This window comes from Carassius gibelio, chromosome B12 (assembly GCF_023724105.1).
Source record: "Carassius gibelio isolate Cgi1373 ecotype wild population from Czech Republic chromosome B12, carGib1.2-hapl.c, whole genome shotgun sequence".
NCBI classification, from domain to species: Eukaryota; Metazoa; Chordata; class Actinopteri; order Cypriniformes; family Cyprinidae; genus Carassius; species Carassius gibelio.
This window is the reverse complement of record NC_068407.1, coordinates 13412706-13438889: the sequence shown is the minus strand read 5'-3', so window position 1 is coordinate 13438889 and position 26184 is coordinate 13412706. Positions and strand designations below refer to the sequence as shown.

Sequence of the window (26184 nt, the reverse complement as noted above, 5' to 3'; positions counted from 1 at the left end):
GAGTTGGGCAGGTCATTCCACAAGGAGGGAACATTTAATTTAAAATTCTGTAAAAGTGACTTTGTGGTTTTTTGGGATGGCACAATCAAGCAACGTTCACTTGCAGAATGCAAGCTTCTAGAGGGCACATAAGTCTGAAGTAATGAATTTAGCCAAAGGGGTGCAGAGCCAGTGGTGGTTTTGTATGCAAACATCCATGCCTTGAATTTTATGTGAGCAGCTATTGGTAGCCAGTGCAAATTGATAAACAGAGGTGTGACGTGTATTCTTTGAGGCTTATTAAAAATTAATCTTGCTTCCACATTCTGGAGTAATTGTAATGGTTTAATGGAATTGGCTGGAAGACCTGACAAGAGAGCATTGCACTAGTCCAGCCTGGACAGAACAAGAGCTTGAACAGAGTTGTGCCGCATGCTCCGAAAAAAAGGGCCTGATCTTCTTAATGTTGAATAAAGCAAATCTGCAGGAGCGGAAAGTTTTAGCATTGTGATCTGAGAAAGTTAGCTGATCATCAATCATAACTCCAAGGTTTCTGGCTGTTTTTGAAGGAGTTATGGTTGATGTGCCTAACTTGACGGTGAAATTGTAATGAAACGATGGGTTTGCTGGAATCACAAGCAGTTCTGTCTTGGCAAGGTTGAGTTGAAGGTGATGGTACTTCATCCAGTAAGAAATGTCTGTTAGACAAGCTGACATGCAAGCAGCTACCGTCGGATCATCAGAATGGAATACTTGATACAGGATGGTTACTGATCCTAACTACCAAAATAAACAAGATGGCTGTGTCTGAACACTGAAAAACTCACAGGCAGTATAAAATGGTACAGAAGGAAGGCAGCAAACCCAAATGCAATCTCTGAATCACATCTTGTCTATTATCAAGATGCCTCTGCAGATTTTGAAGGCAGAAAGATGTATTTATATTCTGCAATCCTATGCATGTGGCTGGAGGAAAAAATAAAAAAGGCATTTGAAGTAATGGATGAAAGCAGCAATCTTATTTATAAAGGTTCTTATTTTTATTTAATTGTGACTCCCTTTCTACTGAGAAAAAAAGAAACATTAAATATTCACTTGGCTATCTCCAAAGCTCATACTTGGATTTCCTTTAGATCATTAGACATGAAGGTTCTCTGGACGCCTTCTGAAACCAGAGGGAACCTTCATACATAGTCATTGACTAACAGCAGCGAGACAGCAAGGCTTCTGTCGATTTCAAACACAGCCAATGATTCAATGCTTTGCAGTTGGGGGTTTCCAGTCATCCAATGGGTCTTGAGGTTATGTGGGACCCCCCTCCAAAAAAATCTAAAAAATCCAACAACAGCAGGTTATATTACAGGTCTCTGGTCTTCTGAGGTAAAGCTATTGCTCGCGTTTTGGAGCAGTGCTACTTTCAGAAGCAGGTGCTGCTGACAGCTCGTCTGCATGGCTGTCAGCGAGCGGGAACAAGTGCTGAGCCAGGTGTCCTGAATGAAAAAGACTTGGTCAAAGCAGAAGGGGAAATGTGGGAGCGTGGCCCGCAGCAGCTCTAATGCCCTTAATTGGATGTGAAACAAGTTTGAGAAGTAAGCTTAGAAGACAGGCTTAGCAAACACAAACAGACTTGAAGTGTCAGAGGAAGAGCGACGGAGGAGGGGGGATAAGTGTGACAGTGAATGTGCTGCTATCACTTTCTTCCCCAAGCAAACACTTGCTGACAGAGGGAGAGTTTGGACTGGCAAAGAAGATCCAAATTGATGGGTAAAAATGCAGACGGGATAAAACAGAATGGAAAAACCAATAGTACACCGCCAGAATGAAAGAACTAGAGAAAATTTGAGCTTTAAAATGAGAGGGAATGATCATTATCATCAATTGTTACTGGAGTTCATTACACAAAGTACATCAAACCAAGTAAATGAATATTACATCCAACTTTAAATGACTATAGCGAACACATGATTAGAAACCCCACTGAACAGACAACATATTGACTTTCACTATAGTAGCAGTCATACTTCATACAGATTAAATGCTCTAATTACTATATTTTTTTTATGTCATTTTATAAATACATACAATCAATAAGTACAATACAAAACAATACATAAATGCATACATAGATATAAACATAATGCTGCAGAATGTGTAAATGAAAGGTTACTTTTTGAAACCACTAAAAATATAGAACACTTAAGCATTTAAAATTAAGGTCCAATTCTAACATACCATTAACTATGACATCTACCTCATAAAACTCCTAATTTGCTCATTATTAATATTTAGTAAGGTGTTTGTTAAGTTTAAGTATTGGGTAGGATTGACTTACACTTACCAAGGCAGAAAACTTTGCAAACAAAACATAAACATACTATATTATTCCTAATGTGTTTCTTATAATAGGGCTGGACGATAAATCACTTGCGATGTTTAACAACAGCTCTGTGTAGTTAATGCTGCTCCATGTGAAAGTGTGGAGGTGATGAAGATTTACCGCTGATTACAGAACCGGCTTTACTGACAAGATGTGCATTAAATATCATGTGCGATTTATCACGCAGCCCTATCTCATAATATGGTCAATGTCGTGACCAACCTATTGTGCCGAATCCAGAAGGTATAATGTGAGCAGGTGGTGCTACGAGGTGGGTCACAGCTATGAAGTTCTTGAGTCTGGTCTCCCCCTTGCACAAGGTGTCCTGATGGACACAGGTGGCCACTAGACATAACACCTCTCTAGCAATGACCACTGGGCCCAGTTTCTAAGGCACAAACTTTAATTACACCACCACTAAAAGGACGCCACACCACATGGACACATTAATCCCTTTTAATTTGTTAACCCTTTTAATTTTAGTTTCTTCAAGTCATGGAGACGTTGCCACTGTATTTCTGGATTTAGTCTGTCTCCGTTTTTTTCTGTTGCTTAAAGGGTTAGTTCACCCAAAAATGAAAATTATGTCATTAATGACTCACCCTCATGTCGTTCCACACCTGTAAGACCTCCGTTCATCTTCAGAATACAGTTTAATATATTTTAGATTTAGTCTGAGAGCTTTCTGTCCCTCCATTGAAAATGTATGTACGGTCTACTGTCCATGTCCAGAAAGGTAATAAAAACATCTTCAAAGTAGTCCATGTGACATCAGAGGGTCAGTGAGAATTTGCTGAAGCATTGAAAATGTGCTTGTTTTCATCAGAACGCACACGTCTTTCAAGCAGCATACAGCGTAGTGTTGTGCATTTTGACCAGTTGATGGGAATAGCATTCTTAAAATGCTTTCCAAATTCTGAATAATTTGTAATGTATAATTATTAGTGGTGGGCCGTTATCGGCGTTAACGTGCTGCGTTTACGTGAGATTTAAAAAAAAATATCGCAGTTAATCCATTCTCAAAGTCGGGTTGGGAGCTGGGTCTATACTACACGAGCTATGATGACTTTCACCTATGTCGAGAGCACATTATTGTAGCGCGAAAGTACATTAATATAATGTGCGGAGTGCGGATCTCTCTGCTCGTGCACGGGAACTGGGCGCGCTCTCTCAGATACACGTTGCTCTTGTAAGAATTTTCTCTGGGCTCACTCAGAGAGTATACCTGCACTTAAAACGTGTTCATACACGCTTACTTTAAGCGAAGAGGAGAGATTTGCGATTGCCCAGTTCCCACGCACGAGCAGAGAGATTCGCGCTCCGCACATTACTTTCCGCCCTAGAGGAGAGAGATTCACGCTCGGGCACATTATATTTTGCGCAAAGGCACATTAAATTCCATGCGCGAGCAGAGAGATTCACACTCGCACATTATATTAATGTATTTCGCGCTATAATAATGCGCTCTCGACATTTGACAGGGAAATAACACCATATTTTGGAAACAGGAGATGAGCCCCTGGTCTGATGCACCACTTGTCTTGAGAAACCCGTTCTCAAAGACTTAACGTTACTTTTACGGTATTTAGAAGTGCCCACGATAACAATATCATGCATATTCTTTACCATGATATATCGCATTACCGAATACCACCACATGTCTAGCCAAAACACAATCGAAAACAAGCCACAACACAATGGAAACAAGCCACAACACAACGGAAACTAGCACAACACACCGGAAACAAGCCACAACACACCGGAAACAAGCCACAACAGAAACAAGCCACAACACACCGGAAACAAGCCACAACACAACAGGAACAAGCCACAACACAAATGAAACAAGCAACAACACAATGGAAACAAGCCACAACACACCGGAAACAAGCCACAACACAACAGAAACAAGCCACAACACAACAGAAACAAGCCACAACACAACAGGAACAAGCCACAACACAAATGAAACAAGCAACAACACAATGGAAACAAGCCACAACACAACAGGAACAAGCCACAACACAATGGAAACAAGCCACAACACACCGGAAACAAGCCACAACACAACAGAAACAAGCCACAACACAACAGGAACAAGCCACAACACAAATGAAACAAGCAACAACACAATGGAAACAAGCCACAACACAACAGGAACAAGCCACAACACAATGGAAACAAGCCACAACTCAACGGAAACAAGCACAACACACCGGAAACAAGCCACAACACAACAGGAACAAGCCACAACACAATGGAAACAAGCCACAACACAACGGAAACAAGCACAACACACCGGAAACAAGCCACAACAAAACAGGAACAAGCCACAACACAATGGAAACAAGCCACAACTCAACGGAAACAAGCCACAGCATAATGACAACAAGCTGCATGACAACAAAATTAGCACAACTCAACGAAATTAGTCCTATGCATTGTGAGATTTTGCTGTGTTGTGCACAACTGGGCCACCATAGTTTTTTTTTTTTACCTTGACATTAAATTACAAAAAAATCTAATGCAACTGCTGACAATTTTGACATCTTCCTCTCATCTAAACAGCATAGTCAATCTATCGATGTGTTTTTCTCTTTTGGAAAGTCACAGAAAGCCATTTCTTTATGACTGCACATTCAGAATGGTACAACTGCCGTTTTGTTTTTCTCTGATTAAGAAAAAACCTTTCTAAAATATATTTACTGTAAGCATTTTAACTATAATCGCCAAGCCCTAATGACAAATTACTTAATCTGCCACACGCTGTACTGAAATGCCATCATCAGTGAGCAAGTGAAAAACAAGCAGATATGTGAGGCAGTGGTCTCAATGTAATGCCTCATACAGTCTGATGTGACACTAGCCAAAAAAGTCCTTTAATTAAAACTACTTGACTGGGTCATTAGCCTGTACTCACCTGGAGCGGTGAAGCAGCGACTGCAATGATATTCCTCTACCACCGCACTTGACTCCCAGCTGTCATAACCTTTAAGAGACCTTCAGGTGTGAAGACTGTAGAGCAGAGGTTCAGTAAACATGCTGACCCTGTAGTGATGATCACACATCACATCCCTAATGAAGACTCGGATCAAAGAGGGATTTTCAGTAGTTCTTACCATTACTAGGACCTTTGCTGCTCAAAACAGAACAGATCTCCAGACTTCAAAGCACCTTCAAGAGGTGAGGATCATCTTATTCATCACAGGTTGCCCATTCGAAATCATTTAGCCACGAAGAAAGAGAACAGTTCATAAAAACCTGTGGTTAGACTCCCTCCATTTTCTTCTTAACGTCTTTCTTATAGTCACAATGAAACAGAAGTAGTGACAGATGTTTTCTTTCACACTGTGACACATCTGAGTGTAACTAAATATATCATTGTGGATGGTTGGAGTTAAAAATATTTTTATTACAGTAATATAAGCGTTTCTTCGTGAAAATGTTATTTTCGTTTATGATAAGATTACTGGTAACACTTTATTTTTCAGCATGTGTACTTATCTGTGAAAGTACGGTAATATAAGGTTACTACATAGGTTAAGGTTAGGTTTAGGGGTAGGTTAATACCTAGTTATTACCCAGTTACTGTAGTTATTGAAATTACTATTATAAGTACAAAGTATTAACATGCAGAACAGAACTGTGAAATACAGTGCTATACTAGATTATTCTTAATAAGAATGAACAAACAGAGACTGCTACTACTAATGATAATGATAACAATAATTCAAAAGAATATTCCAAAATTCCTGAAGACATTATTGACAATAGTGTCATTAAATATCAACATGAATAAACTTTCATGTAGTCTAATGAAAACTTTTATGAATGAAAAAGTTACAAAAACTACATTCTCTTACAAATTGTAAGATTTCCATTAGTGAATTCACAGTACTACCCATTGACTTCCACTATAGTCCACTATGACTTACAGTATATGTCTTTCTTTACTCTTCATGATCTTGGAAGTACAGGATATTAGGCCAGCTTTATTTGTTTTTCCAAAAAAATTTTAACAATTTTAGGTCTATTAATTCAACTGATTGTTTGTTCCTGTTCTATGCCAAAGCTGAGAAACATCCCCTTATCCCCTTTAAGCTTAAACTTCAATTTGATGTAATCACTCTCATTTTAGAAGACTACTTACAATACTATAAGTTAAACTGAAAGAAGAACTCATCAACCTTGGGAAGTCACTGGTGTTTAAAAAATAAGAAAATAAAAGATTATTATTTAATTTATTTATTTTTCTTATACTTCACATAAGAAATGTTTTAGGAACTCGCTTGTATATGCCAAACTACCTCTTGCAGAACGTTTCATTTTTCTTCCACAGTCCATCTGAGGTCACAGCACAAGAGCTCACAGCAAAACAGGCAGTATGAACACTTTCTGTGCCTGGAATCCCACAGGGCCATTAACTGGTGTGTGATAGTATTACAACAGCTTCCAAGACAGAGGAAGAGTATTCCACAGTGATAATTTGAAAGAAGACTGGGAGAGGAAGTGTGTGGGTAGCAGAGAGAGAGAGAGAGAAGATGCAAGGCTCCTTTGGTGTTACTTCAGAAGAATGATGACATCTTCAAATCATCTGATGCATTTAAGATGATGTAAGTACACACTTACAGTGCTTCTGGCACACGAGAAACATGCCAGTATGCTTGACTGTACACTTGTGGCAGAAACAAATAGTGAAATCAATCATTTAAACAGATTTATAGATGTACATACAGGTCTTTACAGTATATAATTTCACACAATAACTCACAAATGCAGTCAAGATACCATTGCTTTTACTTTGTGTAGAAGCAGAACTTTAAAAATATTCATTTAGCTGCATAAATACACCACAAATGGAATAAAACTTCTATATGGTCCATATGCACTGCTGCTCTTGTGGAAACTGAAATAAATATGCTAAATTTGTCGACAGAGAAAAATGCAACACTTTTACAAATCCGGGCAGAAGCAAAAAAGGATGCCTGCTTGCCAACCAAAATTGAATAAAGCCTTCACAGATCTGTATGTAAATGTAAAAACTACTAGGAGGCAGCCTTTACACCCATGTTTGAAAAACCTTATTGAGGCCGACAGCTAAGCAAAAGGACCCATAAATAAATGACTTGTTTAAAAATACACACTACTATAAAAACATAAATAAGTTAAAAGATACTCCCCCAAAACATAAGTAGAATATGAAGTTATTACAGCAGTGAGAACTATATATCAATTGTATCTACATCCTCCATTATATATTGTCCAGTCGATATGAGTTCAATGCACATTTACACCAAAACAAAATGTTTTTTTTTACATTTCAGTCCCTTTCAAAGGCTGCGTTTACACTGGCACAAAAGTAAAATGTTTTTTTTGGGGCTCACATCTGACATAGATTAGTTTTTTTTTTGACCCACTTCCAAATGTGGTTTTAAAAAAAAGATACAAATCCAATATCGGCATGCTGTATACGCTGACATTTTACTAGAGCCCGACTGATAAATCATTTTGCCGATATTATCGGCCGATATGAGCCATATTCGGCGAATATGCTGCCGATATGAACAGTTTTTTTACAGAACATATAATACAGATAAAAGTGCTGCTTGCTTTGGTAGCTCCAGTACTCACCTCAATGAGTTTACGCTCATAGTTGGAAGCCAGCTCCTCTATATCAGCTATAGATCGATTTTGTGGAGCTGGAAGGGGACCGTCACAACTCCTTTGAATGGTTAATGCTGAGAACAAAATGTAATACACATTAAGAAGTGCAATCAAATGACAAAAATTCAAAACAGCCTTTAAATTAAATACATATAAATATAACCCAAGCATTTAAAAGGATGTCATTGTATAAATGTTAAAATATTACCTAAATTTATTGTGCATAGTAAAATAAAACTGTATTACAGTAGTCAACTTCCAGCACAACCAGTGGCATGAGTTTGGTGCGGTATTATCTGTTTGATGAACATCGAAGATGATGCAGCATAACATATCTGGAAACAATTATTTTTGCAATCTGCAGTTTGGTTACCCTAAAGGTGAAGAAACTACACACTTCAGCTTTATGGCAAGTTACAAAGATTTAGTAATATGATTATGTCTTGTGAAAGTTTGGGAAAAACAATAAAATCTGAGATGCCCATTGTTCACACCAGTAAACTTGGGCTTCCTCCAGTGCTGTGTAGCTGTAGCCTTTAAATCCGGTGTAATCTAGTTTCAGTTGAGCTGCCTGTGACGGCTGAGATCCGCTGAGTTCATAAGCAGCAGTACAGAATCTTTTACCAATTGAAAACTCAATTAAAATCTGCAAGTTTTCACAACACAAACGTTGCTCGAGGCACCACAGGACAGCAGAGACGAGGAAAGCAATAAGAACATAAACCAAACCCTGGACCTGGCCGACTTTCAACAGAACAGCTGTTAGACTCTCTCATTTCTTAATTCTCAAAGGAGAAAGAAAATCCTGATATTTCCAGGGCGAAAACAAAATTACATGCAAAATGTTTTCTTTTGCGAAAAGCTAAAAGATGGTTTTGACCAAGAGAGGATGTAAAAGTCACAAATTGACTGTCACTGATTTTCATAGTCAGGGCAAAAGCAATTTTGCAAGCTAAAAGCCTAGTGTGACCACATCTTAACACCAATTGGCTGATAAAGGGTGGCTGGATCATCAGAATAGTGGAGATATGCACACAAAGGTTCTGGAGGGCACGAAGCTACTGGGGTAAAAATGAAGGCAAAGAGGAGGTGGTGCTCAGCTGAAAAGTTTGTCATAAAGCAGTGGAAAAAGTCTATGGAGTACAAGTCAACAATCCTGGATATTATCAGCTCACCCGCACACAGCTGCTCGACACTTCAGTGCCGAGTCTTATCAGTGCTGTGCCAATAGTCTATGTGTCCCACTAACTCACACACTACTACTGTCAGCAAGAGTGGACTGCACCCAAATCACTGGCAATGTGCAGCTCAACCTTGATTTAAGTCCACCACAGTCATGGATGAATATATTAATAACAAATACATTTATATAGAAAATGTTGTTTGTGAAGTTTATCACACTGTTTGAAACAGAACAACTATACACAAGAGTTTACGCTGTGTCAGAGAATTTGAAAAAAATTGGACACGTCACAGCAGATTTCACATTACATATGGAGGCCAAAATTCAATAATCAGTTGAGAAACTGGTAATCAACTAAGAAATACAAATCAACTAAAAATCAACTGTATGTGGACCACAGGTTTATCAACCACTTTGTATAAGCTGGGGGATGAGGATCCAAATAAACAATAAACAACAAACGGAGAAATAAATAAATTAAATGACAAACTGGATCATCATTTCAATTATTAATTTTTAAAAGGTGGATAAATCAACACTAGAATTGTACAATCCAACAATAAATAATTAAATATGAGTCAAAAGAAATAATACAATTGCAAAACAATATTACATTTCTAACTCTCTATTAACGATTTCATCACAATGCACAAAGCCATCTACTGTCAATCAATGCTCCAATTTAATACAAGCTGACATTTGTTGAGGCTTATCGTGTATAAGGTTTAAAAAGTTATTCGCGCCATTGTGACCATAAAAAATTTATACAATTTCTAAATTGTAACTACAGATTAGAGGTCTGTATATGTAAGGGTAATTTACATTAAGGCAAACGTTATATTTGATTGCTATGCCAAACAGAAGGACATCTAATAGCAGTGGACCTAATTTCTGTTGCCCTCATTGACTAGGGCATGTTGGGAAAATGTATTTGTTTTCAGGCATTAGAGAAGTTTTAATGACTGTAAAGACTGTAAACAACAACAACAGCTCCCTGAATTAAAGAATAGATCCTCTCGGTCTGGGCTGCCCTGAGAGACTGTGGTGTGGGTTATCATTATATTTTATAACTTCTTTATGAAGTTCAGATGGTTCTTTTCTAAATTCAATTCAAAAAAGTCCTTAGAGAACTTGCATTTCAAAAAACCAAGAGGGGGAAAAATCTTACTCTAGTCTACTATGTGAGTGAGTGAATGAATGTAAGTTTGACAGACATATGCAAAATTATTATCTGTTTACATGGTGAAGACAAAAAAAAGAAAAAACTAAGAGAGTTAATGAGAGTGTTGATCAAAGTAATCTCCATCCATTTTCCCATCATGCAGCAGTCCCTTCCTGTGAGACAGCTTGAGATAACAGCGTATCATTCCATCAGTGAGCGATCTCTACTAAGTACAGGACACAGTCAATTTGACGCCCAGACGTGAAATTGCATACCAAACACTCCTTGCACCTTAGAGGGCAAACGCACAGGGTTCTGAAGAACAAGTTTGCTTATAATCTTCCAACTTACACTTCTGAACCCCTTATTTCTCCATCAACATCTGACCTCAATCAGACTGGAGAAATTAGCCAACAATAGGTGATTTAAAAGACAGAGGAGGCACAGACTGAGATGCTCTGCTTTTTTCTCTTTGATGTAGGGACCTCAATAAATTCATCTTGTGTTTGTTTCAGTAAAGGTACTCTACTGGGTTAGTCATTTTTGTGTAAATTTGAGTTTGTCACAGCAATTGTTATACATTTTCCCCCTATACTTCACTTTTTATATCACAAAACAAAATCCTTGAGGGAATTTCTAAATCTACATATGGCACAAACTGTTGTATCACTGGCTGTTGTTTTCCTGCAATAAGAAAGGCATCTGCTGTGTAATCAGGCCACTGAATAAACAACAAACATCTGAAATGTATAATATATATATATATATATATATATATATATATATATATATATATATATATATATATATATATATATACACACACACATATACACACATATATATATATATATATATATATATATATATATATACATACACACACACACACACACACACACACACACACATAATATATATATATATATATATTCACATGTGTGTGTGTGTGTATATATATATATATATATATATATATATATATATACACACACACATATACACACATATATATATATATATATATATATATATATACACACACACACACACACCAGTGTTAATTTTGACACGAAATTTTAATTTAGTTTTAGTCTTAGTCTTTTGACTATAATTCTTTTTAGTTTTAGTCAAGTTTTAGTCATCTGATTTGTTTTAATTTTAGTCTTATTTTAGTCGACTAAAATTGCTTGGTATTTTAGTCGACTAAAATTGCTTGGTATTTTAGTCCACTAAAATAAGACTAAAATCAATAACAGATTTACTAGACAATTTTTTACAGCTGGTATAGGAAACAAACTTAACCAAAATATATAAAACACAAATTCAACTTTATTTCAACACAACTGTGTCTTTATTTCGATTCAAAAGCTTTTATGCAGCAACAAACACTGTCATGATAATGTAAACAATAACTAGCTGCCAATTGACCATCAATAAAAGAAAAATAACGTTAGGTCCAGGACCTTAAAGCTTACAGCTGAGCTGAACAATAAGTGCATACATTTAAAGTAAATATTTAATAAGTTGGCAGCTAGGTGGATAAAAAAAGTAACAAGATTTTATAAGGTATTCATTTGTCTAGCAATATTGTATGTTTTAAATACTAAAATATTGCTAGATTTGTATGTATAATGATAGGATGTGAACATTCATGTTTCACATGACTAATATAGAAATATTTGTGATATTGTCAACAAGTAGAACATTATAAAATATACTAAACCTTCTTATTAATCAAATGTATTTATCATGATATTACGTATTAGTATTGTGCTCGCATCTAATTTGAAGAAGGGGCTATTTTACAGTACTTTTCAGTTCGTAATATTTAATGCTACAACATCTACGCACTGCACTATTCCAATTTTGCTTAGCTCAATAAACAAAAGAACATCGTTGTAAAATTACATTTGAGAAAATGTCCGGGTGGCTCGTCTGTAAATGTCTTTTCAAATTGGTTGTGTTCTTGCCACGAATGAGCGCTCCGCGTGCTTTACACTTTGTTTTGTTTTGTTCGTCGTCAAACGTGAAGTGAGCTGTGGACATTTTGTCGCTCTTTTAGACAGTAGGGACTTTAAGCAACAGCTGCGAATGGAACGGCTACAGCGACCGGAAGTTTGCCGTCACACCGCTGTAGCCATTAGCCAAGAACGTAAAAGTCACTAAGCAACGGTAAAACAGAACAGCGCAACGCAGCATTAATTCATTTATTGAGATCTAAAAATATATATAATTTAAAAAAGCAAGAGAAGGATTGCTTTTGGCGTTAAATGACAATCTTTTGTCAGAAGAGGAGTTTTTAATATTGTATGATGTAAATAAGTCTAAAAACATAACATTTATTTACCTAACCTCTCACTTTGTAGCGACTCTGGCAAATCAGCTGTTCTCCCGTAGTAGACCGTTAAATTAGAACGTCAGAAAGTAGCAGTTAAATTCGCGCAGGCGCAATACAACGCCAGAATGGCGTTGCCGTTCCACCAGAGGCTGTTGCTTAAAGTCCCTATCACCTCTTCGAATGCCGACTTCCCGGGAGCTCATAAAAACTGAAAACCTTCGCTTCACGTCTCAATAAGTCAGGCTCTGATTGGTTCTCTTCTCTCATGCAGTCTGTTCTGTTTTGCCGGTTCTTTTGCTCATTCCTCGCATCTCTCCCGTCTGCTGATTTGATTTTCGTCACAGTCTATTTTCGTCTCGTCCTTTATTCGTTGACGATAATGTCAATCAATTTAGTCATAGTTTTAGTCTCCATCAGTGCCTTCTATTTTAGTTTTCGTTTCGTTTTCGTCGGCAAAAATATATTCGTGACGAAAATAATGACGAAAATATTTAGTCAACGAAATTAACACTGACACACACACACACACACACACACACATACAGTACAGACCAAAGGTTTGGACACACCTTCTCATTCAAAGAGTTTTCTTTATTTTCATGACTATGAAAATTGTAGAGTCACACTGAAGGCATCAAGGGCTATTTGATCAAGAAGGAGAGTGATGGGGTGCTGCGCCAGATGACCTGGCCTCCACAGTCACCGGACCTGAACTCAATCGAGATGGTTTAGGGGTGAGCTGGACCGCAGACAGAAGGCAAAAGGGCCAAAAAGTGCTAAGCATCTCTCTGAGAACTCCTTCAAGACTGTTGGAAGACCGTTTCAGGTGACTACCTCTTGAAGCTCATCAAGAGAATGCCAAGAGTGTGCAAAGCAGTAATCAAAGCAAAAGGTGGCTAATTTGAAGCACCTAGAATATGACATATTTTCAGTTGTTTCACACTTTTTTGTTATGTATATAATTCCAGATATAATTCCAGATGTGTTAATTCATAGTTTTGATGCCTTCAGTCTGAATCTACAATTTTCATAGTCATGAAAATCAAGAACACCCTTTGAATGAGAAGGTGTGTCCAATATATATATATAAATACATATATACAGATGCATCTCAACAAATTAGAAGGTTTTTGGAAAATGTTCATTTATTTCAATAATTCAAGTCAAATTGTGAAACTTGTGTATTAAATAAATTCAATGCACATGAGTGAAGTACTTTAAGCCTTTGTTTCTTTTAATTGTGATGATTTTGGCTCACATGTAACAAAAAACCACCAATTCACAATCTCAACAAATTACAATACTTCATAAGACCAATAAAAAAAATTTAAAAAAAAATTATTAAATTGTTGGCCTTCTGGAAAGTATCTTCATTTACTGTACATGTACTCAATGCTTGGTAGGGGTTTCTTTTGCTTTAATAACTGCCTCAATTCGGCGTGGCATGGAGGTCATCAGTTTGTGGCACTGCTGAGGTGGTATGGAAGCCCAGGTTTCTTTGACAGTGGCCTTCAACTCATCTGCATTTTTTGGTCTCTTGTTTCTCATTTTCCTCTTGACAATACCCCATAGATGCCCAGGTAAGACGCCTCTAAAGTTGTCTGTGGTTCAGGAGTGGCTTGACAAGAGGAATACGACAACTGTAGCTAAATTCCTTGACGCGTGTGTATGCCTTGACCACAGCCTCAGGCCATTCCTTGTGAAGTTCACTCAAATTCTTGAATCAATTTTGCTTGACAATCCTCATAAGGCTGCGGTTCTCTCCGTTGGTTGTGAATCTTTTTCTTCCACTCAACTTTCTGTTAACATGCTTGGATACAGCACTCTGTGAACAGCCAGCTTCTTTGGCAATGAATGTTTGTGGCTTACCCTCCTTGTGAAGGGTGTCAATGATTGTCTTCTGGACAACTGTCAGATCAGCAGTATTTCCCATGATTGTGTAGCCCAGTGAACCACTGAAAAACAATTTTGAAACCTGACACATCGCCATGGAAACAGTAAGGGGAACTTTCGAAAAATAGCAGTCGTCTAAAAAAAATCACTCTGGGGGGACAGCTGGAATGTTTTAAACTCACCACTGAAAATTATTGAAATAAATGAAATTATTTCAAATTATTAAAATAAATTAACTTTTCGACGACATTGTAATTCAGTATTTTGTTTACATATCTTTGTGTACTGCGTATATTACGTATATATAAATCAGTCCCTCCAGAAAAACGCTGATTATTTTTGTGATTGTGCGGGCAAAAATCCTTGATTAGGCTACTACCTTACTGCAAAGAGTCATTTCTTATGATTTCCTATGATAAGCAAGCATACTAAATCACATAATATTTAAGTTCTCATTCAAGTTTTATTTCTGACCTTAATTAACACATGGCTCAAACTTACAAAACATTGAGTCAAACAAGTTCTCTAGCTTTACAACTACTTCTGTAAAAATTAATACAAATAAAATATACACACAAATAAACAAATGCTGTTTTAACAGGAATTGCAAAGTGCAATCTCTTACTGCAACTTAAATTATTTTACATACTACTAATATACTTACAACTGTAAGGTTTTGGTACTATTCTGTAAAAAAAAAAGTACAATCTTACAACTGTAGAGGTTCATCAACTTCTGAATGAAACTACAACAGTCCACTGTGAAAATGAAAACTAACTGCGTAGCCTCTAACACTGGCCTATCATTCGCCATCCTCATCCTCATCCCTCTCTCAAAATAATTTGCCCCCACTGTCATGTAACACACCGGGTAACTGCTTCGCGCATCTTTTGTTGGCAGATGAGAATGATTTGCGTCCTTCACCCTGGTTTCACGGCGGGCTTCACAGATGATGCTCACGTCGTGCAATTACGTCACTTCATAAGGTTCCCATTGGGAAATAATGGCAATTTACTTGTGTGAAGTAAACACAACATTTTTCAACTTTCTGCTAAGATATATGTGACTTTATTGCAACGAAAATTATTATTATTATAAAATCATGCTACCTCCGCATATTTTGCTTCCTGAAATCGGCAATTTATGCGGCGAAAGTGCGGCGTATTTGAAAAAATGCGACCCCCACATAAATATGCAGCCCTTGGCTGATTATGCATTAAATCAGGCGATCGCATAATCGCTTTTATCTGGAGGGACTAATAAATACGCACACATGCATGTATTTAAGAAAAATGTTATGCTTATATTTTAAATATATTTATATAATATAAATTATATTAATATAAATATATACATGTAAATACTTTCAAAATATATACTTTGTCTGAAAGCTGAATAAATAAGATTTCCATATGGTTTATTAGGATAGGACAATATTTTTCCGAGATACAACTATTTGAAAATCTGGAATCTGAGGGCGAAAAAACAAAAAAAAATCTGAGAAAATCACCTTTAAAGTTGCCCAAATTAAGCTCTTAGAAATTCATATTTCTAATCAGAAATTAATTATTATTTTGACCCATACAGTGTTTTTTTGGGTATTGCTAAAAATATACCCCAGCGACTTAAGACTGGTTTTGTGGTCCAAAACCACGGCTCTTAAAGTCACAGTGGGCTATGTTTTATTTTACATTTGATTATTTATTTCTATAGCAGTCTGTACAACGCCACATGAACTTTTTCACATAAACTGCAATAAATACAAAACTAGAGCCAAACTAAAACATAAATGGGACTTTAATAATAAATAGTATAGTGAATAATGAAATAATCATACTGCTTGAGACTTGCATAAAAATAATTAAAGCACAGTTTGTTTGATTTGTATCTTTTTATTCAATTGTATTTGTCCTTTGCTTTTTTATTATGGACAGTTTAATTATTTTCAATAATTTGAGGATTTTTTGTTTGTTTGTTTGAAATTCTGCTGGTCTCTACAATGTAGACGTCATACTGTAGCAACCTTATTTACAGGAAATACATATTTGATATTTATCACTATCTATGGGTCATATGGCTCCCTCATAATCGTGATTACAATATATTATATATATTAGGGCCGGGACTCGATTAAAAAAATGTATCTAATTAGAGGCTTTGTAATTAATTAATCGAAATTAATCGCATTTTAATCGCATATAAATATTTGATCTGAGAACAGTGCAAAGTAATTTTTTTTCACATGGATTTATAGTATACCATTGAATAATGACTGAATACATAAGCTTAAGCAACAAAATATTGTTTATTTTTGTTCAACCAAGTCTAGCAGACCAGTGCAATTTTTGCCATTAAGTGTAGCAATAGCATATTTAGAAGCAATTTAGAAATAGTACATTTCAGAAATTCAGGTAGCTTATAGGTGCTGGAACCTTCTATAAAGTGTTTTTTAAGTAATACACAATACTGTCAATTACATTCAGAACATTGGAAACCCTGACTATTAGAAAACATCTCTCTGTTGCTTCAGAGGCCATAACATACTAAGTCCAACTCTCAATAACCTTGGCCAAAACAATAAAGAGTTTAACATAAACTGCCAGTTGCACCAACAAAATAATACATAGTTCAACATAAAGTGTAAAATCCACACTAGCTGCTATATGTTTTGCGTTGAGGTGATACTTGAGGTTCGATCATGTGCTGCGGTGATATGCGAACGCTAGTTGGTGCTTCAGTATAATCGGTCTGCCGAAACTCATCCAGTGAGAAACGTTCCGCAGTGCAAAAATAAGTTATTAAAAATGCAGCAAAAAAAAATTTCTGTAACTAATTAATCTTAATTAACACGTTATTTTTTGTGTAATTAATTAATCTCAATTAACGCGTTAAAGTCCCGGCCCTAATATATATACGTGTATATATATATATATATATATATATATATATATATATACACACACACACACACACACATATCTGTTTGATGTCTCTCTATACATCAGTATGGCTGCGATTCACCGTATGCAAAATCCTTTATATCCAATATTTATATCCAACACTTAATTTTTGATTTCATTTTTAATTTAAGAAACTAAAAGCATGTGTAATGGAGTACATCAACCAGAACAAACTTCAGTTTTGTTATTCTAAAGTGCACCTCACTAGTAAAAAAAAAATCTTCTAAAACATTAGGAAAAAAAACTACAAAATATCACCCCCGATTTCCCACTTGTCTTCACATATAGTTGTATAGTTCTTTAGTATAAATTTAAAAGTGTATACTTGTGTGTATCTGTGTTAGAATAAAATCCTCATTATTCACATTAAGATCAAAGCTATTAGCTTAACTTGACCTGATAACGTCTGCTGCACTGAAAACATGGAACCAGCCTTGTTGTGGCTCATAAATCGTGAAATTCTTAAAACATCACAGGCTAGAAGCCATAATGAGGATTCAAATCATCCTCCCCTACCCTTCAGTGGTCTTAATACAGCCCACGAATGACACATTCATTGATGGCCAGTTATAAGAGTCACCACAAACGCCATCTCGACTTGAGGTATACAGAGTGCCCCTAAACCAGAGCTTTTGGGTCATTTAGCTCATCCTGCTCTGCTTAAGTGAAAGGGGTGGTGGGGATGCTTGTTTTTATTAGTGGAAAGCTACATTATCGGACACTCAACAATCTAGTTGCAGTCAGTGTAATTGACTGCCATTTCTAAAAGTCAATCTAATTGCTTTTTCATTATTGTGTTAATAGTCCTGACGTTGTTAAAGGGAAATCCCCTCCCCATGAGAGGGACCAGAGCCTACAGATGATTAATTTGCCTCTACGCCTTAATTAAATGCACCTCGCTGATAAACTTGCAGATGACTAATGACAAATGTTAAAGTAGGTCAAATCAATTATTTCAACATTCAGCCACCAAAAAACAAAGCAAAACAAGTAGTCTCAAGAGCAGAGGTGGGTAGTAACGAGTTACATTTACTTCGTTACATTTACTTGAGTAATTTTTCGGGGTAACGAATACTTTTCGGAGTATATTTAAAGATGGGTACTTTATACTCTTACTTGAGTACATTTTTTGGGAAAAAATCTGTACTTTTACTTCGTTACTGTGGGCGAGGCCCCTCTCGTTACTTTATCTTAATGCAATAAATGCTTCAGTTTATTCCAAACGCGCCGTCTACTTTTCTCTCGACAATGAGCGATGCCCATTCGCGAATGATTCATTCTTTTGAGTCAACTCTGTTCAAAGGCTTGATCAAACCAATTGGCAAACGAGTGAATTGGTTCATGAATCAGTTTGATTGAGTCGTTCAGTTCCATGCTGCACGCGCTGAGCTCTGAAGCGGTTCACTCAGAGTTGTAACGTTTAAGAATATTAGCCGCGTTGAAAACGGGGCTATGGAACTGCACTGAATTGAAAGCTAATCTGCAAAGGCTATTCTTTGCTTGCGATGGAGATCCTTATTAGATGAACGCGTGTGCTGTCTACTGTTTAACAGGTAATAACTTGGGCTACATTCGATTACAGTACACCATACCACTGTGACATTAGTTTGTTGTACGTGTGTGGCTTATAACAGGTTGAATGCAGCTTCCAAAAGACAAAGAATAGCCGATTAAGATTTTATTAATTTTAATACAATCACACCAGTACGTTCAGCAAGTCATATCATCAGCTGCTAAATTCAGATCTGTGATCGCTTGCTGGCGCTGAGCCAGAGACAGACGCGTTTTTACAGCGCTGCGCATTAACCAATCACACACGGTTCTGTTGAGCTTTTGAATGCAATGGCCAATCAGAGGTGTTCCGATGAGTCATCGCTGAAATGCCGGTGCTTCCTTCACTCGCTCACTTACTGAATACCTCTTTCTGCCGAATTCTCTCGTCAGAAACAACAAAGTGCAGATGTGTGTACGAATCTATAATTAAGATATTGATTTCACAGTGTTAACAGTTTCAGTGATTTTAATGGTAGTTTCTGAGAGTGAATGAAATCTAGACTGTCAGTGAAAATTATGTTTAATAATGTAAATGTTATTTGCTCTCTTTCTGAACAATGAAAGATTAGTAGCAATATTTATATCACATTAACTTTCAATGTTAAATTCACATTTAAAATAAAGTCAGTCGTATTAAAAATATGTTATGGCATGACACCTATATTTGTTACTTAAATAAACAGACAGGGTTTTATAATAAATTACATAAATTGGATTAAAGGCTGATGAAATATATACATTTATACACACACACATAACATACATTTTTGTCTATATATCTATATAAAAAAAAGGCTCCGTATAAATGACCCAAAGTAACTAGTAACTAACTACTTGAGTAGATTTTTTATCCGATACTCTTTTACTCTTACTCAAGTAACTATTCAAGACTAGTACTTTTACTTTTACTTGAGTAAATATTTCTAGAATTACTTTTACTTTTACTTGAGTAAAGTTTTTGGGTACTCTACCCACCTCTGCTCAAGAGGCAATTTTAGGCCAGTTATTGAATGTGGTAGGGGAGTCCTACATAACGTCTGAATACTAATCATGCCCAGAAATGTTTTTATTTTTTGTCCATCAGCCCCAAGGACTGATGACATGAGGAAAATGTGAGAAATACCTTTGAAATACCTGAGAAGTGGTATTTGTTTTGGTCTGATTTCATATATGTCACACCAGTTCGTTTTAAATTTAAAGTGTATCCTAAACTAACAATCTAGTAGGGGTGCTCCGATCACGATCGGCCGATCGTTATGCGCATCTCGTCAGTAAAGCCGGTTTTCTAATCAGCAGTTAATTCCATCAGGTGCGTGATTTCACATAGAGCAGCTGTTACTACACAGAGCCGTTGTTAATAGAGAAGATGCGCAAATCACGTTAATTTTCAGCGTTAATTGGCCCATCTTCTCAGTTAACAACGGCTCTGTGTAGTAACAGCTGCTCTATGTGAAATCACGCACCTGATGGAATTAACCGCTGATTAGAAAACCGGCATTCTTGGACATTCTACGACACTTTCAAAATGTCCAGTTAACGTCACTAAAAATGTGTTCAGTTCTATCCGAAACAAGATACATTTGAATCTAAAAGCTTTTTATTACATTGATTGCAGTACGTATTGCACAAGTTCAGAAATCAACAAGTGGTTCTACAAATAATCAACAATATTTGAAAATGATGTACCACCTACACTAAACCCTACCCTAAAACTAACCCAAAGCAAAAATATGATAAAAACATATTCACTAAACAACTATATCGCAAGTGCAATGCTGTAGCAGATGAGTGACCTATGTTAAATTTCCTGATCGATTTTCAAAAAGGCTTCTTTGAATAAACATGAATAACGTTACGTACTGCACATTTAATAAAAATAATTCCTTACATTTATATGTTTAAATATCAAAACGAGGCACGGGTGTTTTTAAATCACTATTTCTGAAGGAAGACTTGCATGTTATGTGCTTGATAAATAAATAACAGCTTTAAATACAGCTGTTACTAGGGAAACCTCTATTTCTCGGGCTTTATTTGCATTTTCATTAAGTCCACCTGATTTGCGAAGCAAACATATTTAGTTTGTTATCAAAAAATATATATATACTCTAGAGGGACTTCTATTTGGAAGTCTACCGGAAGTTAAGTTAGGGCCACAAAAGTGCGCATGTGCAGTAATGTTTGTTTATGTTGTTGCCGTTGAAACCGTCTATAGAAATCTTATAATTATAATCAGATAGAACGGTTAAACAAAGGAATTAATGTATCCAGAATGTATTATAACCACTGATTTTATAGTATTAGTAATAGAAAGGCATCCATTATAATACCTTATCATTTGCCCATCAGCATTAAGCAAATATGCATTTATATAATTTAAACAAATCTTTGAATGACTAATGAACATTTAATTTCGCAAACCTTGCAAATTTAGCCAAATCCAGCTGTGAGATCTTGTCAAGTCTGCATTTTTTATCCAGCATGATCGTGTGTTCTGTGTGACGGACAGATGTGAAGGCTTTAAACTTTAAACTCATGATTTCAAATTACGCTGTGCTTTATGCATCTGCCAACTATCACATTCATATGAACATTCTGAACATGAATTCACAACATTTAAACTAACATTGTGATATGACCAAACTTTTCTATATCTATAGATTTTATTTTAGGCAAAAAAGTGATGATTTGAGAAAGCTAAATTGATCAAATATAGGCTGTGATCAACTAACTGGCTGCCACTGGCTGCTTGGACATTATTTAAAAAAAAACTAAAACTTATATGTAACAAACTATGTAACTAAATTAACAAAGAAAAAAATTAAACAAAATATAATCACTTCATTACATTTCATAACAAAACAGAACTAATATAATAGCGGAGACAACAATAATGCCTGTTTCACATATAATCCGTCTGCTGTGCGTATGCAGTCCGTGTGCGTTACGTATGTTGTGCTGAAGCAGCACGGACTCATTGTGCTTTCACACAGGGCGCGTTTGCATTTGACTGCTAGGTTTTTATAATAAGTTGCTGAAACAAGCTGCAACACATTTCAACACAACATTAGCGTACTTTTCTTGCTAGGATATAGCAAACATTCAAAATTAAAACTCATCACTGACAGACACAGTCGACTCTCGTGCCTTTTGCATTTAAATCTTTATTACACGCAATCAAACTTAAATAACTTTGTTTTTCTGCCTCCATAAAAGTGCATATGTATGTTGCCTTGTTTCTCTAAAGTTGCTCCTTTTCTTGTTTTAAATCTAGCCAAAACCCATGTGTTGCGTGTGAAACACAGTAGGCTTTTATTAGTATACATTTATTGTGAAATGACTGCATTTCTGTGTCAATCCATGTTCATTTTTACCGCGAACAACGCGCTGTCACTTTAATTCAGCGGATGCAGCACAGCAAAAATAGAGTCTGTAAGTAAACGATCGCTGTACTGCTGCAGACGCACTGCTCCTGGAACGGACTGACGGACCGCAACCGCGTGCAGTGTGAAGGCTGGAATCCGTTAACATGGGTGCGTAAAAAAATACGCAACGCATACGCAACGCATACGCACCGCAGACGGAGTATGTGTGAAACGGGCGTAAGCCGTTTTTGGAGAAAAAAAAAAAGATGGGCTCAGGCCAAGAGCTGTCAGAAAAGGGCCTAGATAGGGTCTGAGCATCTCAGGCAAGGGCCGGGCTAGGACTTACATTTTAGGCCTGTGCAGGGCTCTAAGCAGAACAACTTAAAAATAATTTACCTTTATATATATTTAAAAAATGAACTTAATTAAAATGCTAAATACACTAAAAAAATCAATACTGAAACTGCAGTCATATTTATTTTTTCCTCAATCACTACTGGTTCTTTGGGAAGCTTGCAGAGAACCTAGAGTATTCTGGACTCACAACATGAATCATGGTTAATTTACATAAATCTATTCATATAATATAAATATATCAGTAACTTAAAAAATATCAACCTATTTCCACTTTTTGTTTATAAAAAAGTTAGAAAAAAGAAGCACTGTCACAAATGCAGCAGAGATAACAGAGGACAATATCTTTGGACAGTGGGGGGCTTGGATTCAAAAAGCCATCACACTAATCTTTGCAGCCTTAAAGTATAAAATGCAGCGAACTAAGCCAGATTTTGCATTTGATTAGTATATTAATCAGTTCCTTTAATCATTCAATGAGAGCAAGTGTGGTGTGTGCATAAAGTCCTGATATCCCCATCTGTTTACAAAAAGGTTGGGTTTCTGAGACATGGCCACATGCAAAAGTCCTCTCCTGCCCCCCGCTACTCTTCTTTTCAAATTGTTGATAAGAGAAAGCCTTTCATTTCCTATCAAATGAGATGTGCTCTGTTCCTGATAGAAAGGGAATTAAAAACCAAGCGACGGGAGGGCAAAATAGAAGAATCGCCATCACAGCATGCTATTAGCAAGTGTAATTTAGACATTTCCTATTTTGAGCTTTGGGAAAGAGTGCAGAGGAGGCCATATCTTGCTTGGCAGAGGGCCTCGATGCTAGTCTGATGCTATCATGCTCTATTATGAGAGCTAGCTGCCTGACACTGGCTACGATAGTCTCCTCACACTCCCAGCATTCATCAGCAGGGACAGAGAGCACGTTCTTTTGGAGGGAGCTGAAACGAATCCCGCTGGAGAGGCCATCAGTGTGCCACCTCTGACCCACAGTAATATCCCATGAGCAGAAGACAGCTATACCACAGTCCCCAGGGGCATCAGAGGCAGCTGGCTACAGGTTATGAGATACGAATTCAGTTGTTCTAATTTCAGTTCTCAAATTCAGTCATCTAAATCATTTGTACACGTTGGACACAGAGAGTAATTTACAACGTGGGCTAATCAATCACTGTGATTATTAACATAATTTATTACAGTGATGGCAAAACTGAATTTTAAGCAGCCATTAGTAACATCTCGTAACAGTATAAATCACTTTTGATTCATCTAATACTGAATAGATGTGTTAAAACAGTAGTGTGAACATTGCTTCCAAATGCAGGAAGTACCAGTGCAGTATATTTTGAAGTGGGGGCAACATTTCTTCAGAGAATCTAAGAGAGCTCTGACAAAAAGAAACCCGTTGTTCCAAGAAAACGATCAAGGATTATTTTTTTTCCTGCCCCCAAAAAAGTTAAAGCTCCTTCAGCCTCTCAAAGTTTGGGGAACTGCAAAAGAGGAAGCTTTTTTCAGCAACATTTCATATTTCCCTGCAGCACTGACGGTTGGTACTGTATGTTGAATAATAATGTGCTAGTTTGATCAAACCCCCTTTTTCAAGAATTTAACATTGTTTCTAAAAAGAAAAAACCAAGTGTGCTACCATATACAAAATCAAAATATTTCATTGCTAGTTTACGGATATCTTAAGAAAAAGCAAATATACTGTCTCTATAATGGGACTACTTGTCCATTATTAAAAAGGTAATTGCATAACTCATTTTTTTATTTGAACTATAAATCATTCAGGTAAACCCTAATGGCTTAATTTAGGGTTATGCGGGCAAGGACCCATTCTTTTAAAGTCATATTTCTATTACATCATCCTCATAAGCATCTAGTAGGGTTAAACATAATGATCAAGAAACCCATTAAAGGATGGGCTGTAATTACTGAACGACTGGTGTCTCCCCTGAAGCAAATGACAGTGTGTAATTCACAGCGGCCACAATCAAGGACAGAATTTACATGAAGTACTTCTCCATTCCAACAGGCATCACATACAGTGCTGTGGGCTTTTTCATCTTGTGCTACCTGAACTGAGACACCAGCATATTAAAAATGACACCTTCACTAACCGAACCAGCTCTCAAATACTCAGCTCACAAGCCTCCACCTCACATCTAATTTCCAAGCAACTCGCAATTTAAATTTAACAAACATGTTCAATCAAAGGTGTCATGTAGCCATTATTTCCCCCAGCCTTAGTTAAAATATTCATGTAACTAATAAAAACAAAACATTTCAAACAAAAATTCAATCTGTCAGTGAATTATTTTCCTATTGTTGAAAAATAATACAAAATGAGTCAGAGAACACCTATCAATTTCCATTAAGAACGTTTCCTGGCAGCAGATGGCAGAGCCATTTTCCATCCTTAACTCATTACGAATAAAGGACCGCAAGGTTACCACAAAGCAACTTCTGAAAAACATGTTATTCTGTGCAATTTCACTGAGAATCACTTTCTCCCTGTGAGCAGACTACAGTCCATCCACACTAGAATGAGCAGTAAACTCATAGCTGCTCATTTCTCAGAGCATCTTTATGTCATGAATCTAAATACCCAGAGGCTCTCACCACTGAACAGTCAAATCCAAAAATATAATCTAGAGGAAATGTATGGTTGTAGAAATTAGGTCTGTGACGTAATGACTCCACATGTCATGCACAAAACAATTCAAGGGATAATTCCCCCAAAAAACGACAAAAATGTCATTATTTACTCCAAATAGTATGCTCTATGCTGTATTTTTATTAAATGGTCAACAATGCTTCAAAATAAATAAATATTTAGATCTAGTCGAGAGTCCAAAGTTTATATGATAATAAAGCCCTTGCCAAAAAAAAAAAGTCCACAGAAAATCAAGTCCAACAGAACTGTCTCAGATTGTTCACAGATATTAAACTAAAAGGAAGAACCTGCTCAATTATCTTCTGTATTGTGGAACATTCAAGGCTGAGGAAGGACATTCTCTTGCAGGAAATTGAGGCAACCTTCTCCCCTGACATCTATGCAAATACACAAATAAGCTTCAACGTGCATATCCGATTTAATCAGCCAGCCATCTAATTACCGTTCAGATTAAACTGCCATTAGATATTAAGTCACCAGTGGCAAAGTGTTATAAGATTGAGTATTGTGATGCGAACTTTAGATCACTGTTCCCTCACAGTCGTATGGCACGTATTTCTGATAAACCTGAGCCGGGTGTGATTAGTCATCTTAAACGCTGATGAGTCCGAACCCAACTGACCTCAAGCATTTCAATACACAAGCTGTCCTACATGATCATCTGATTTGGCAGCCCATGAATAT

General features: G+C 36.6%; 1 protein-coding gene across 5 annotated transcripts in view; it reads right to left on the bottom strand.

Annotated features, from left to right (window-relative positions):
- Positions 1–26184, bottom strand: part of LOC127969530 (sorting nexin-29-like) — a 138069-nt gene that overhangs the window by 77002 nt on the left and 34883 nt on the right. For all 5 annotated transcript variants that reach the window (XM_052571571.1, XM_052571570.1, XM_052571569.1 and 2 more), the window contains one exon: positions 7988–8094. In XM_052571571.1, the coding sequence (XP_052427531.1) occupies positions 7988–8094 (107 nt within the window). The remainder of the gene's footprint in view (positions 1–7987; positions 8095–26184) is intronic.